General features: G+C 51.1%; 1 protein-coding gene across 1 annotated transcript in view; it reads right to left on the bottom strand.

Annotated features, from left to right (window-relative positions):
• Nucleotides 1–16,424, bottom strand: part of LOC116956298 (uncharacterized) — a 170,081-nt gene that overhangs the window by 9,819 nt on the left and 143,838 nt on the right. The window contains exons 37-46 of the mRNA XM_076054022.1: nucleotides 15,785–15,892; nucleotides 15,180–15,251; nucleotides 14,245–14,370; nucleotides 13,281–13,289; nucleotides 12,716–13,072; nucleotides 11,052–11,213; nucleotides 9,148–9,246; nucleotides 8,544–8,690; nucleotides 6,800–6,916; nucleotides 4,502–4,693 (exon numbers count right to left, since the gene is read on the bottom strand). Of these exons, the coding sequence (XP_075910137.1) occupies nucleotides 4,502–4,693; nucleotides 6,800–6,916; nucleotides 8,544–8,690; nucleotides 9,148–9,246; nucleotides 11,052–11,213; nucleotides 12,716–13,072; nucleotides 13,281–13,289; nucleotides 14,245–14,370; nucleotides 15,180–15,251; nucleotides 15,785–15,892 (1,389 nt within the window). The remainder of the gene's footprint in view (nucleotides 1–4,501; nucleotides 4,694–6,799; nucleotides 6,917–8,543; nucleotides 8,691–9,147; nucleotides 9,247–11,051; nucleotides 11,214–12,715; nucleotides 13,073–13,280; nucleotides 13,290–14,244; nucleotides 14,371–15,179; nucleotides 15,252–15,784; nucleotides 15,893–16,424) is intronic.

Genomic DNA, 16,424 nt, shown 5'->3' with positions numbered 1-16,424 from the left:
GGTAGCAATTCAAGTTGCAGTTTATTGGCAATAGCATTCCAGACCCTGGGGGCATCAATAGCAAAGGCCCTTGCTCCAGTTTTTGTACGGCAATAGGGAATGTGAAGCTGGTAAATGAGCGAAGACCTGAGGTCAAATTTGTTCTTTGAAACAGAGAGGAGATCCAGCAGGTAGTCTGCGGATTTCTTTGTAAGTACATCGTGAATAAATAACATCTGGTGCACAAGCCATCAAATATTAAGAGATGTTAAGTTTGACCCAATGTAGAAATCACAGTGGTGAGTCCTATATGGGCAGTTCAATGTAAATCTTAAGGCCGAGTGATAGATGGAATCAAGATTCTTCAGTACAGTACTTGGGGCTGATTTATACACGATGTCACAGTAGTCAAGTAGAGGCAGTATGGTAGCTTTTATCAATTCCAAACGGAACATTTGGGGGAAGCCGTGCTTGTGTCGATACAGAAAACCAATTTAAAATGTTGTCTTTTTACCAATATAATAAATGTGATCTTCAAAATTCGGTTTTTAATCCAGGATGACCCCAAGATACTTATAGATATTGACTTGCTCTATTTGATAATTATTTAAGGAATGTAATTGGGGAAAAATAACTGCCTGTTTTAGTCCTGGTGAGAAGCATAGCACCTTGGTTTTGGAGGTATTCAGGTCTAGTTTAAGAGCAACTAGCTGATGTTGTAGTTTGCTGAAATCACCCTGTAGCTTAGCAATCACGTCATCCGGAGAGCAGCCAGCAGTAATCAGTATCGTCTCATCTGCAAAAAGATTTACCCTGGAATGATCCAGGTCAGTGCCCAAGTCATTGACATAAAGAGAGAACAAGAGGGGGCCGAGGATGGAACCCTGTGGAACCCCTTTTGTTATCTTAACACTGTTTGACCTCTAACCATCTGTGAATACAGTTTGGGTCGAGAAAAGAGGTAATTTTGTAACCATTTTACTGCGTTTTTGGAAAAACCGAGGCAACTTAGTTTACTAAGCAGGGTGTTGTGGTCTACTGTATCAAAAGCTTTGGACAGGTCTAGAAAAAGACAGGCACAGTACTGCTTATTATCAAGGCTACTGTAAATGTGATTCAGAGAGTATAATGCAGCAGATGTGGTGCTGTATTTTTTTCGGAACCCAGATTGTTTTAGATGTAGTAGATTGTTGGTGGACAGGAAACTGTTAATTTGGTAGGTCAATAATTTTTCAAACATTTTCATCAACGGGGACAAAATTTAGATAGGTCGGTAGTTATTTGGATCATCTTTAGGGCCCCCTTTGTGAAGTGGACGGACATAGGAATGTTTCCATTCTAGAGGAACTGATGCTTCTTTGATGGACAGGTTGAAAATATGGGCTATAGGTTTGTATATTAGGTGACCAACAGTCAATAGAGCAATCCACTTTCGTGGATTGGCTGGAAACTAAATTCGTTTAATGTTTGGACAGGGGTGTAGGAATTTGCATGAGCAGGGGTGACTCCCAATACATTATCAAAAAGATTACCAGCTTCAGAAAAATGAAGGTTAAAATTGTCAACTATTTTTTTGGGATCTGAAAAATATTCCCCATTTCGGTTAAGCTCAACGGGCAGATTGTCTGTTTTGGATGCCTTTTCGATACATTTAATTGTTTTCCATAAAATCCTGGCATTTCCATGTGATTCCAGGAGAGTGGAGGAAAAGTAGGCATTTTTTGCATGCCGTATTTTTTTGACGCATCTATTCCTTAAAATCCTGTATTCTAGCCAGTCATTGACCAAATTACTTTTCTGAGCACATGCCCTAGCCTTCTCCCTAGTTTTCATAAGCTTTGTAATCAAAGGATCAAACCATGGTGGGCGGTTGCCTTTAGTTTAAAATCTAACCAACGGAGCATGTTTGTTAAGAATTTGGAGAAACGTGTACCTGAAGGTCTCCCAAGCCGTAGTCAGGTTGGGGATATCACAGACCTTGTCAATATCCGAGTGAAGCACATCATTAGTAAATGCCTGAGTGCTGAAGTGTCTCATAGAGTGCTTCTCAACCAATTTAGGGGGGCTTGGGTCTGGCTGATGATCTCACCCCAAAAAATGAAGGAGTGATCACTAAGGTTATTACCCAGAACACCAGTCAGTGTGAAATTGTGAGGGGCATTTGTCAATAGGACGTCAAGCAGAGATGACTGTCCCGGATTTTTTAGGCTGGGTGTTGTTTTGACATCCAGGCCCGGTTAGGTTATCATTCGCCCCTGATGTTGGCCACAGCCGGGAATCAATTTAAGGTCGCTGGGTTCGTAGCGCTGTGAGCCAACCACTGCACCACTGTTCCCCAACGCCAGGCGTATGCATTGTGCATGCAGAGGAGGGAAGCGCAAACCATCGTGGGCAGCGTGGGAGGAACAGGGAATGGCGTGGGCGAGCGGGCTTCCCCATCGAACGAGCGTGGCCTTTAGTCAGCGGGAAGTGCCCCGTAGAAGCGGGAAGCACAACCACGCAAGGAAAACAGCAGCTGCCAGATTGTTTCGTCCCAATAGTAGTGTCCAAGCACCACACTGCAGGTCACAACACACTCACTCACCCACTCACCCACCCACCCACTCACTCACTCACCCACTCATCAACTCACTCACTCACTCACCCACTCACTCATCCACCCACCCACCCACTCACTCATCCACCCACCCACCAACCCACTCACTCACCCACCCACCTATCCACTCACCCACTCACTCACCCACCCACTCACCCACTCATTTTCCCACTCACCACGCTCCAGGTCACAATGCACTCACTCACCCACTCACCCACCCACTCACTCACTTACTCATCCACTCACACACTCACTCACCCACTCACCCACTCACCCACCCACTCACCCACCCACCCACTCACCCGTCTACTCACTCACTCACCCACTCATCTTCCCACTCACCACGCTCCAGGTCACAACGCACTCACTCACCCACCCACCTACCCACCCACCCACCCACTCACCCACCCACTCACTCACCCACTCACCAACTCACCCACCCACGCACTTAACCACCCACCAACTCATCCACTCATTCACCCACTCACCCACTAACCCACGCGCATACTCACCCACCCATTTACCCATCCACCCACTCACCCACTCACCCGCTCACCCACTCACACACCCACTCACTCACCCACCCACCCACTCACCCATCCACTCACCCACTCACTCACCCAGTCACCATGCTGCAGGTCACAATGCACTCACTCACCCACTCACCTACCCACCCACTCACCACACTGCAGGTCACAAGACTTCTCTCTGCTGCTTCTTCCATCGCACTGCTCCACAATGGAATCTCCCTCTGTCTCTTTCCCCCAAGTTCTTATAACCTCACTCAATTGAATACACGTGTTCACTCTAAGCTTGTGCTAACTGAACGTGTAGGATTTCGCAGCCAATATTATGTTTCGTGATTGTGTAGCAATACAGGAACGTGTAACTTATTTGGCTCTGTCCGGTAGTGGAGGGTTTACACGGAAAAACTTCGGGCCAGGTCGTTACGTGGCCTAAACTGACAAAAAACATTAATAAGGCCTAAGACTGGAGGACGTTTTCATATTTTGGCAAATGCGTGATGATGATGTTGGCTGTAACTACCAGCGAAACGTCCGCACTCAATTACTAAATGTTGAGAATCGCTCTCCAACAAGAACACTGCCGCTGGTGCTGCTGCTGAAGCAGCGATACATTGGCGTGTTTGTTCATCACGTGACAACTTTATTAATTTGCCTTGTCGGCCGGAGGAAGGGTGTACGACGAACATTTTACTCACACGACGATCTGACCCAAAAAATATTTGATTCATGAAGTGCTATTTGTTGCTGACCGCTTGGCGTTTTGGGAATTGTTTACAGTGTGCTTAGCAACTGTGATAAAAATATATTTTTACGAATAATAACATTTCTCGCTGGTTACGAACAACTACGCTTCGCTTCCCGGGCACAAAGGTCAACGCCGCACACGCACGGCCCGTGTGGTTAGTTCAACAGTGCGTCAGGACTCCAATGCAAAGATCAAGGGTCGTGGCAGTGTGATTGTGAATGATTCGTTCTTGTGTACGGCTTCGCACAGTTACTCACAATTCCATGTCCAGGTCCGAGAGCCAAAGCACAGCCTCGAGAGAGGCCAAATTATTCTTATTATTTTGTGCGTTAGGCGCGCATATGCCAGCAACGCCCCACTGAGTATCCAGAATAATTTTCAGGAGGGTCCTGCCAAGTTTTCGCAGTCAGAGCGATGTTGCTGTGTGTGCATAATCTCTCAGCATTTGGGATGTTTGGCCAATACCAGTTACATTTGATGTTTTTTTAGCTACTGAAGGAAACGGGAGAACCTGGAGAGAGAGAACAAACAAACTCCACTCGGAGAGGCTCCCGAGCCTTTATCGTGACGACGTATGGTTTAGCGATGGCGATGATGACGATGCGGAGGAGTGTCGGTGGGCGGCGAGCGTGCTCGGAGCGATGGACCACGCACCCAGGTCCTGGTTGTGGGCCTTCTCGCTGCCCTCCACGTACAGCAGGCTGAAGCCGTCCCACACTCGGCCCATGCCCACGGGGCACATGGGCACGCCGTCCGTCTGGCTGTGCTTCACGAGCAAGAAGCCCACGTTCATGCCGCGGCCCGGCATCCCCGCCGGGCCCGGAGTTCCGCTCCGGCCCGCTGAGCCTGCGCGAGCGGGACAGGCGAGTGGGCGAGATGATCAGGTCGCACGATCCACGGTTATCGCGCCGTCCGTTGTGCGGAACATCGTCGCGTTGTGATTCCCGTCGCTCTCTTAAATGCCCTTCAACATTATGAGACCTCCTTTGCCAGTAACAAGATATAGGAATAGGTTGCCAGTTAAAAGGGTAAAACTTATTCCTGCCCTTCAACACTTCACCCACCTGTCAAGGTTACAGACGAGACAATTGAAAAGGTTTCAGATTCATTTTATATCGTGACGTGTAGTTAAATGACGTTAAAAAATGTCCAGCTATTACCCCATTCAAGTATTGCTGCGCAGAACGGGTTCCTGAGTAAATTGGCCGCGTGGTGGTTACACGCCGTGATATATTTCTGAAAGCACGAGCGTGCTAAGAGTTTTATCGATGGTCAAGTTGCACTCATTGCAAGGCTCGTGGCAGGTTTTGTGTTGAGTGAACCACAGTTGAAGAACGTTTAAGCAATCCGCGTTCCTACTCAAAAGCGCTTTAAAGCGTCAAAACAAGACGATGAAATTGTAAGACGCAATTATATATATAAAAAAATACGGGAAACTGACATCGCGATAATCGTTGAATCGTGACGTGTAATTTCGTGCCGGGCGCACCCCGGGGTCGATTTGGTCACAGGCACCGTGCACAATAGAGGCAGCGCTTAACGGGCCGCTTCCCCTCTCCTGGTTAGGCCTGGCCCTCGGCTTGAGCGGTGGTGGCCGGGGCAGATGAGGCCACAGCTCCGCCACCACTCCGCATGCCTGTGACGCCCGCCCGCCCGCTCGCTCGCTCGCAAAGAACTTCGCGCAACTCTACGCGATGCTACCCACGTGCGGGCGCGCGGGTGTACGCACACCGCAAAAAGAAAACCCGTTCTCACGACCCGCACGAAGCGTTCACAGTTCGCCTTCCCCGCATCTATTTTTAGAACGAGCCCCGCAATGGGGCAGCTGTCCGCCGCTGACGAAACACTCGCGGTGTGTCCCCCCCCCCCACCGTCCCCCGCCTTTAAACGTCGACCAACGAAAGCCGCTCGCCAGTCGACGGCGAAACCAGATAAAGCTCCGTAACCTTTGCAAGTTACATGGAGCATGGCAACTATTATATGTATTTTTTTTTGTTTACCAGGTAAGACACACCGAGCTAAAGGGCGCTACCTCAAAAGAGACCTGGCCACAAATGATGGGAGGGAAAAACCGGAGGACCCGAAGAAAATTCCACGCGACCGCGGGGGAGGGAGAGCGAGAGACGCGCACATTCCAAAATAGAATAGGCGTCAGGGTTGGGATCGAACCCACGGCCTCTTGCTCTTTGTTTCTCTCGGTAAAGTGAGGTAGGTTAAAAAATAAAATAAAACAAAAAAAATCCCGACGTTTCCATCGCGACACAAGCGGTCGTCTTCAGGCGGAAAAAAAATAATAATCCAGCAGTTGTGAAATTTTTTTTCAGTATTATTTGATTTTGCTACCTACGTGACTTTACCGAAAGAACCAAAGAGTATGGATTCCTGCACAGTCTCGAAAGCTTCAAATCATGACCTCTTGTATACCGGGCGAGGTATTTAACATCTCACCACCGTGGCGACGACCTGAGAGAGAGAGGGAATTCCTCACGCGTCGACTCCAACACCACTGTCCTCTTGGTCCGCGTGAATGATGGAGAAGGGTTGGGAGCAGGTTGGAGGGAGTGGGTTTGTGATGCGAGTTGCTATTAACGTGAGGAATTTGTTTACACAGGGGGTTAAGGCTAAGGACAGCGTTGTGAATTGGGTTTATGTGAGGTTCGAGGGCAAAAAAAACGAGCTTGGTTTAGGATGAGGATTTAGACGAAGTCTAGGTTGAGCTGAACATAAAAGGTCACCATTGCAGTGCGCCACCTTTTCCCTCGGCTCGGGGTCTCTTCCCCCTCGTGATATTGTGCCCACACTGCGTCAGTCACCGCACTGCCCCACCGCACCGCCGCCCCTCCGCCCCTCCGCACCACCGCACCACCGCACCACCGCACCACCGCACCACCGCACCACCGCAACCACCGCAACCGTGTCCCCGCACCGTGAGGCCACGGCGTGAACCCTCACCTTGCGGCCCGATCTTCCCGGGGAACCCTGAGTTGCCGGGGTCACCGGGCGACCCCGCGGCGCCGGGCCGCCCGTCCCGACCGTTCAGGCCGGGCAGCCCACGGTTGCCCCGATCCCCTGTACAATAATACACGCGCACGCAAAGACAAAGATCCCCCTCATAGCCCTCGCAGACTTGTGGGGCAAGCGCCGTCAGCGAACACCCACGGAGGCCAGCACGCCTGGCCACCTTTGTCTCCCCAGTGGCGATGCTTACGCACTGCACAAGGTGCTCATTTGAGGCTAAGGCAATCTAGGGGAGGCCCAGAACAGGTTCAGATAATTGAACCTCATGGCGGGACCCCGGGGTCTCATTAGCCTCCGGCTCTCGCATCAACATTATATTATAATGTAAACATTACATTGTAATGTAAACATTACATTATAATATAATATAAACAATATATTATAATGTAAACAAAGACTTTGCTCTTTTTCACCAATGTGTTTGAAGGATGGTGGCAAGTGTCGTCTTGTTAGACTATGCCTTTAAAACTGAAAACTACTTACCTGCAGTACCTCTATTTAAATACACCTGAGAACATTTTTATTTACACCCCTCTGTCAATCATCGTGTTTCTCGTGTGGTTTTGTGAACGCACTTTGTAAACAGTAGATACAATGGTACGCGTTTTCAATGCGCTGTTCATACTGTAACAAGCGTTTATACCAATGTTACTCTACAGAGTAGTGGGTCGCCGCTCCTCTTATCCGCATTGATACGAGCGGTATGTTGGGACTATGGCTTAACCGCAAAAAAAGACAAACCTATCTGCACATATGCGTACGGTCAAGAGATGTGTTAATTATCAAACAGGAGGAATTAACGGTGCAACGCATCTCATCTGTTAAATATCTGCAGGTAATAGGATTGTAATCCATTGATCCTGGCTGCAGACATTGGTAGGTCACAAATAATAATGAAGATAAGGGAGCAGTTTCACTGTATTATGCATACCGTTATGACATATAAAGGACTTAAGTCGTGTAGGCAGTTTGAGCAGCTTTGGATAAGACTTGTTATGATCCTGCCCATACCCGAGCATGAAGTGCATTCGCTTGTTCAGCTCTTCTGCACATTCGATCTCGCTGCGCTTGGACACGACACGACAACAGAACGATCCGCGCCAGCAGGGTCGCGGCGTTTATGTGCGCGGTGGGACGGAGTCGCCAAAAATAAATCAATCAATTACGATTTCGACTTCCGTTTACTCAGGACCCCGGGGTGCCCGCCATGAGGTCCAATTGTCACCGCCACACTACCGCTCCGCACAAACATGTACATGCACACATGCTGGGGTCACGGGGTCAACTCCACACACACACGCATGCCCAGCCTCCGGGTGCAACAGGGAGGCAGAGGGGCAACAGAAGACGCTCTTCTTACCGAAGAGACGTGCTGCCAAATTACGCGAGTGCCGCTCTCGTTAAGGACTAGTTTCAATCCGATCTTTACTTCGCCAGGAGATGGGAACAGGCCATGAAGACAAACTGTAAACTTGGACGTGTTCAAAGATGGCAACTGAAATGACATTTTACACCGAAAAGTGGCACCCTGTGCCCGTCAGTGGAGCCGCACGTCGGCTGCGCAAGAACGGCGTCCGCCTCGCGAGCCCCACGCTTTGGCTGCCCCTGCTCCCCCAAGTACTCTTAGGAGTCCCGCTGCCATCGCCACGGAGGATCCTGCCCACACTCCGAGCCTCACCTGACTGGCCCTGCAGGCCCTTGGCTCCAGCGTCGCCCTTGAAGCCCATCTGACCCGGGGTGCCGGGAAGGCCGTTGGACCCGCGCGCCGCTTGGACCTTCATTGGCTTCCCGGGCGGGCCTGGAGGGCCCTGGCCGCCCGCTACGCCTGCGGAGACGAACGGCGACGTAGACATTTTACTCGGTGGGGTCTCGTCACGACGGGTCGGGAACAACGCTGTGTGGCGTGCGCTGACGTCAACATCATCTTCATCAACAGCAATATCACAATCATCATCGTTTTCATTGTAATCATCATCATCATCATCTTCGTCGTCATCAATATCGTCATAGTCAACGTCATCACCGTTTTGGGCGCTGTCCTCAGAGGTGTGGGACGACCACAGACGAGTGGGGAGGCAGCAGCAAGAACCGACCCTACCAACTATTTTGGCCAAGCTCTGTGGCCCTATACCGGGATATTAACGGTGCATGCATGTCTTTTGCACCGTACGTAGCCAACCGTGCTAATCGGAGGTGCGGTGTTTACGACAATACTTTAATACGTCGATGCTTTTGGGCATGATGGGTATAATCGCGTGTCTACTTCAGTGCGACGAGGTTACCTGTAGGCCCCGTGCTTCCCTTCGTTCCAGCGGATCCTGGATCGCCCGGGAAACCCCGCGTTCCGGTGGGACCCTGAGAGCCAGTGTCTCCCCGCGGTCCTGAGGGCACAACAAGACGAAGATCCCCCGTATAGCCTTGACAGACAGTTGGGGCAAGTGCCGCTAGCGAGAATCAACGAAGGTCGGCACGGCCCACGAGGGGATGATGTGGCTACCACCATACCCAGTCACCTTTGCCTCCTCAGTTTTGGTGTTTACACATCACACCAGATACCCATGTACAGCCGAGGCAATCTAGCTGAGGACCAGGACAGATTCAGATGTCACCCGCCGCTGATTGTAGCTGTGGCCCGGGATTCAAACTTAGGTTGTAGCGCAATGCGCGGAGTATTGCACCACAGCTCGTGAGACATTCAAGGTTCTATTCAGGTAAATACATATTCTGATAAGAGGTGAGGACGTTCCTTACATGGAACGCAAAGCTGTGCCCAGGGAAACAGCGAACGTGTTCCCGAACAAACAGGGAAACTGTCCCGGATGAATTACACGCAAAAAGGGACCCATAGTCTAAAAATAATCCGCGGCGAGCAAACTCACGCTCCGGGGAATTCATTGTTTAACACCGACTCACGTTTGTGCGGTTTTGTTTTTAATTTTACGTATTTTTTTGCTCCGAGTTCTATTTGCTTCAAATGCCGAACTGTTTTAAAAAAAATGTTTTTTGGGGAATTTCGGTCGCCCAGATCACACAGCCATATGACACTCGGTCCCTTGCCTCTTGACTTCCCAGCTGGTTCAGCAAAATAAACTTTAATCCTCCTGAACTCACCCATGACGGTCACAGATGCTGGCGTGCTACTGGAAATGTACAGCGTTTTTTGTTGTACCAGCCAAGGGCTGATTGCTGGCTGAATGGTAACAAGTTGCCATCAACTGCATGGGTGTCAAGGGCTTAACGTCAGCTGGTGAAGGTAACCCCAGAAAATATTTAATCACCCGGCACACCACATCTCCTTATGTCCGTCGCTACGAGTTACTGTACTTGCCATGTACTCCACCATAAAATATTCAGTGAGTAATTAATCCCTGATGGGGGAGGAGAGGGGTCACAGTGAGGACGGACAAAGATCCCCCGTATAGCCTGAACGTAATGTTGGGGCAAGTGCTGTTAGCGAGTAGCCATACCTGTCAACTCATACGGTTTACCCCGTATTCTTGTACAGGGAAATTGAGTTTACAGGTCCATACGGCGTACAGCCGTTTCAATACGGGCAAAATAAAATGCCTATTTATGTGTGTCCCTTGTGATGGGACTTTGTAGGATGAACGTTGAGATTTATAAGGGGCACGGGTGATCAATACTGTCTGAATTTGTCTGTAGTAAGGTAGGGCCCTGATAAGGGGTTGACAGGCATGAGTAGCACCTATGAAGGCCGGCACGGCACGAGGGGGTTGGTGGCCAACACCACGCCCGGCCGCATTTGTCTCCCCAGTGGCGATGTTTACTACACACTGCACCGGGTACTCATTTGAGGCTGACTCCGAATTAGGGGAGGCCCAGGACCGGTTTCAGATAATCGCCACCGCTGCTGGTGGCCGTGAGCGGGGAATCGAACTTGGGGCACGCCGGGTTCGTGGCGCGCGACGCGCTAACCGCTGTGCCACCACTCTCCCTTTAGTACAGCCGAGATGTGGTCACATGACCAAGGGCCTCACATGACCAAGGGCCGAGGCCGGCAGCCAGGTACTCATTTTAGGCTGAGGCGACCTAGGGGAGGCCCAGGATCGGTTCAGGTAATCGTAGCTGGTGAACTCGTGTCGCCGGGTTCGTAGCGCGGCATGCGAACCGCTACACCACACTTCCGCTCCGCACAACAAAAACAAACACACACACACACACACACCCTTTAGGCCGGCGATCCCAGGAGGGCCTGGCCCGCCAGGTCGTCCGCTGTTGCCCGCGGGCCCTGCTGGGCCGTCCGGCCCATTATCTCCGGGTGGCCCCCCCACCCCCTTCGCTCCAGTGAGGCCGGGTGTGCCGGAGGGCCCAAACTTGCCTCTTGGACCTGCACACCAGCACGTGGTCGCAAGCGCTTGTACGCACAAACAAGGGGCAAAGGAGCTGCCCTCCGATCTCGCGCTCGCTCGTCCCACTGGTGGTGGAAGGGCTTCCAATGAAGGGAGCTCTCGAGGACCCCCCTCAAGAGGGTATTTTGTCAGACCCTTCCATGCTGGTCAGACGTTTTGCAATATGTATGTTGAACTTCTTTCGCACCGTACGTAGCCAATCATGCGAATTGGAGGTTCGGGGGGAAAGGACAACAAACTAAAACGCAAAAAGCAGTTCTAAAGAAATTCGTTTTAAATCTGGATGATTGAATAGTTCATAGCTCCAGTGGCTTCCTAATATCGGAAGGAAGAGCGTTGCAGATGGCCGCAGAAGCGCATCTGAAAGCGCCGCGCGATGCGGTGACCGTCTGGGTGGAATGGCCGTTGTTCACGTGGTGGTTCATAATCCTTGACGAGAATGCAATAGGTGAGAGGACCCACATTTTACCCCCACCACACGCGGACCTGCCAATCACAGACTGACTGTGCCACACGAATTAATACTGCTTGGTGGACAGATTCGGGGGCGGGTTTAAGAAACTCGCCGCATCGTCGTTTCAAGTGGCGTTTAAGCAAAAACCGGTGACCTCTGGAATTGCAAGTCCATTGCATTGACCATGACACGATTGTAAGGGAGGTCGCAGGCAAATCGAATCTATTTCGTGGGCACAAGCGCCCCCTGCAGCGCGATAATTAAAATGCACCAGGAGTGAGCAGCATACAACATGGCTCAGTGACAGGGCTTCAGATACACAGGTCCATAAAGACGGGGGGTGCAGGAAGACGGGGGTTCAGCAAGACGGGGGTCTAGGAAGACGGGGGTTCAGGAAGACGGGGGTTCAGGAAGACGGGGGATCAGGAAGGGATCAGGAAGACGGGGGTTCAGGAAGACGGGGGATCAGCAAGACGGGGGATCAGGAAGACGGGGGTCCAGGAAGACAGGGGTTCAGGAAGACGGGGGTTCAGGAAGACGGGGGTTCAGGAAGACGGGGGTCTAGGAAGACGGGGGATCAGGAAGACGGGGGTCTAGGAAGACGGGGGATCAGGAATACGGGGGTTCAGGAAGACGGGGGTGCAGGAAGACGGGGGTTCAGGAAGACGGGGGTCTAGGAAGACGGGGGTCCAGGAAGACGGGGGTCTAGGAAGACGGGGGATCAGGAAGACGGGGGTGCAGGAAGACGGGGGTTCAGGAAGACGGGGCTTCAGGAAGACGGGGGTTCAGGAAGATGGGGGATCAGGAAGACGGGGGATCATGAAGACGGGGGTTCAGGAAGACGGGGGATCAGGAAGACGGGGGTTCAGGAAGACGGGGGTCTAGGAAGACGGGGGTTCAGGAAGACGGGGGTCTAGGAAGACGGGGGTCTAGGAAGACGGGGGTTCAGGAAGACGGGGGTGCAGGAAGATGGGGGATCAGGAAGACGGGGGATCAGGAAGACGGGGGTCTAGGATGGCTCTCTACCTGGAAATCCTTGTGATCCTGGGGGACCCTGGTCCCCTTCTTCGCCTGGCAGGGGAGCAGGGAAACCTTGAGCTCCAATGGGACCAGGGGGACCCTCGACACCCGGTTCACCTGCAGCCACGTTCAGGCACAACACAGTGTGCGACACCGCGTGAGTAGCATCTAGAAACATCCAGCAGCATCCCGCCTTGCGTGATGCTATGTAGAGGCAGCCGTACGAAACGCTTATTCCTATTCGCGCGACGTAGTTCCATTCATACTCTTTGGTTATGTCGGTAAAGTCACGTAGGTAGAAAAAAATATAGATCACGACATTTCGACCGCAACACAAGCAACCATCATCGGGCGGATGCAATCGTCATCCTACATGGCTTTACCAAAAGAACCAAAGAGTATGGATTCCTGCAATCACAAAAGCTTCAAATCAGGATCGTTCCGTTCACTCGTTCGCGTTATACCAAATTCGCATCCGCGTTATAAAACACCTTTTCCCTCGTACATGAATTGCGTTATATCAAATTCGCGTTATGAAAACACGCGCTTGAGGAGAACAGGCGGTACTCACCAGAGCAGCCTGCAGAGCCACCCGACCCCCGGCACGGCCATGCAGAGTGGCGCCACGGGACGGGACCGAGGGCACAACCAAACACAGGGGCACACGCGGTGAGAGAGCACTCATCCACAACGAAACCACCACAGTTCACGGGAGGTGTGTGTGTGATGATGATGAGGAGGAGGATGAGGAGGAGGATGAGGAGGATGATGATGAGGATGTTGATGATGATTAGGAGGATGATGATGAGGATAATGATGAGGAGGATGAGGAGGTGGAGGAGGATGATGATGATGAGGGGGAGGAAGATAATGAGGAGCTGGAAGACAAGGAGGAGGAGGATGGTGATGATGAGCAGGAGGATGATGATGATGATGAGGAGGAGGAGGAGGAAGATGATGATTAGGAGGATGATGATGAGGATGATGATGATGATGATGATAAGGGTGATGCTGATCATGAGGATAATGTTGATGATAAGGATGATGAGGAGGAGGAGGAGTATGATGATGAGGAGGAGGAAGAGGATGATGAGGATGATGATGATGAGGAGGAGTATGATGATGAGGAGGAGTATGATGATGATGATGATGAGGAGGAGGATGATGATGATGAGGATGATGATGATGAGGAGGAGGAGGAGGAGGATGATGATGATGAGGAGGAAGAGGAGGATGATGATGAGGATGATGATGAGGAGGAGGATGATGAGGATAATGATGATGAGGAGGAGGATGATGATGAGGCGCTGGAGGACAAGGAGGATGAGGGTGTCGAGGAGGTGATCATGTTGAGATAAAATGAAGAAAAAGGCTTTAATACCGGAGGTGTTTAGATGTTTGAACACCAAATAAGACACCTGGTACGGGGCATCGAGTCTGCATTAAGCACAGAGACTGTGCTTAACGCAGAAAAGAGTCCCATGGATAAATCTGCTTGAGCCCGAGTGTGGAGGCGGATGTTTTCCAGGCCTCACCAATGTCTCCCTTGACTCCCTTTTCCCCGGGGATGCCCTGGGGACCGATCCCCAGGGCCGGGATCCCAGGCACGCCCTTGGGACCACGGGGACCACTGAGGCCCTCAGATCCGGGCAGCGAGGAGCCTGCTCAGCGACGAGGGATACCGCACCATCATCATTGTTACCGTCAATTCACCATCAGTGTCATCACTGTCATGAAGCGATGGGATAGCCGCTCATCACCAGTATCATCATTGTCACTCTCCATCGTTAGCAGCATCGTCATCATCATCATCATCACTGTCCCGCACCTCCGATTAGCACGGTTGGCTACGTACGGTGTGAACGATGTCCAACATCCATCAATCATCATCAAAATACGAATCATATCTTCTATCAATCAGCAGCATTTCCACTGCTGTCGATTGCCATCATTATCATCACTGACATTGTATCATGAACGCAAACTGCCGCGACGATTAGTGCGGTTAGCTACGTACGGGGTGGAAGAAGTTCAACATACGTACGTACAAAATGCTGTGTTACAGAGATGGGGGCTTAAAAGTCGGTGAACTGCTGTGAGTTCAGATACAATGGTGCCGGTTCGTAAGTCGATTTGCTCAATTTTTCTCCTGTTGATTCCAAAGATGTTGTACGGCATGTACACTAAACACAGGGGGAACAGCGTTAAAAGTTGTATAATCTCCTGTAGATGCCACTGGTTCTTCATCTATTCATGTTCTGCAGATGTAAATGCCACCACCGCCATTTATTCCGCGGTGGTTGAACTTACGGCTCTCGGTTCCGAACAGGCAACTGGACATACGGGCAGGTTTGTTCGTATCACTGAAAGTTCGTAAGTCGAATGTTCGTAGGTAGAGGAGCTCCTGCAGAGGCGACATCGATGGGCCTGAGTAAAAGTCACATGGGAGGTGGCGTTAGCTCGGACTCACCCGGAGATCCCTGGAGCCCCTTTTTCCCGGGGACTCCGTCCAGTCCGTCCGTCCCCGGAGATCCACGGAAACCTGACGAGGAAAAAAAAGGTGTAACACTCGTGTGTGACAATAACAACAGCGGCAATAATAATAATAATGACGGTATCCAACCTGTAACGGGCACAGCATTCGCTCGCTCTCGAAAGAGGAGAAAGAGAACGGCTCAAGAGGGGCGAGGAGGAACCACGGTGAGCAAGGCAGGCAGCCGTGCGGCGATGAGGTGAGTACGGCGAACAGCTTGCGGTGAGTGAATGCGGTCAATACATTTTTTTTGCGCAGTTATTCAGCACAGGCCCGAAAGGTCCAAAACATCAAATGGCCAGCAACAAACAGCACACGCATGAAGGTGGTAATAGGCACGAGTGTCACACGTCTTCTTGAATTGAGCAAAGTTATTTTTGTTATGTGAACTTGGGGAAAAAGAGACGATGGGAGGGAATCCAAAGTGGAGCGGTGCGAGGGAAGAAGCGGCAAGTGTTACCACTTGCAGTGTGATGAGCGGCGTCAGTGAGTGTGGTGAGTGCGGCCTGGTTGTTTGTCGCGAGGCTGTTTGCTAAGGAAACCTTTTTGCCCGGTGGGTCCTGTCGGGCCTGGAGTGCCACGAGGCCCTGGTTGGCCCTCAGACCCCGCGGCGCCCAGCAAACCCGGGCTGCCTGGATTTCCAGCGAACCCTGCACACACACACACCACACACACACACCACACACACCACACACACCAAACACACACCACACATACACCACACACACACCACACACACACCACACACCCCACACACCACACACACCACACATACACCACACACACCCACCACACCAAACACACACAGTGGTCACCGCCCCTCATCATGGCTACAAACACCGCACACCTCATCAAATACGTTCAACACCACAATCTTCGGATTATAAGAAACAATTGGTGAGGGTGTCTTATAATCTGGAAAGCAATACAGTACACAAAATTCGTGATCTGATCCCATCCGTGAAGGATGTCATTCCTGACTTACAGTACCCCGGGGTTTACAAATTGAGTAGTACCTGCGGTGATTGCTATATCGGGGAGACGAAGCGACATGTCTCTGACCGAATTCGCGAGCACAAATCAGATTTGAAACACGGCAAAACAATTTTTTCTGCCGTGGCTGATCACTGTTACAACGCTGTGGGTGATCACGATATAATTTTCTCCGATACCAAGGTTCTT

The sequence above is a fragment of the Petromyzon marinus genome, chromosome 64 (assembly GCF_048934315.1).
Source record: "Petromyzon marinus isolate PM22_M1 ecotype Great Lakes invasive population chromosome 64, UKy_Petmar_22M1.pri1.0, whole genome shotgun sequence".
NCBI lineage: Eukaryota > Metazoa > Chordata > Hyperoartia > Petromyzontiformes > Petromyzontidae > Petromyzon > Petromyzon marinus.
Note: the sequence above shows the minus strand (reverse complement) of the source record. Positions and strands in the feature narration are given on the sequence as shown.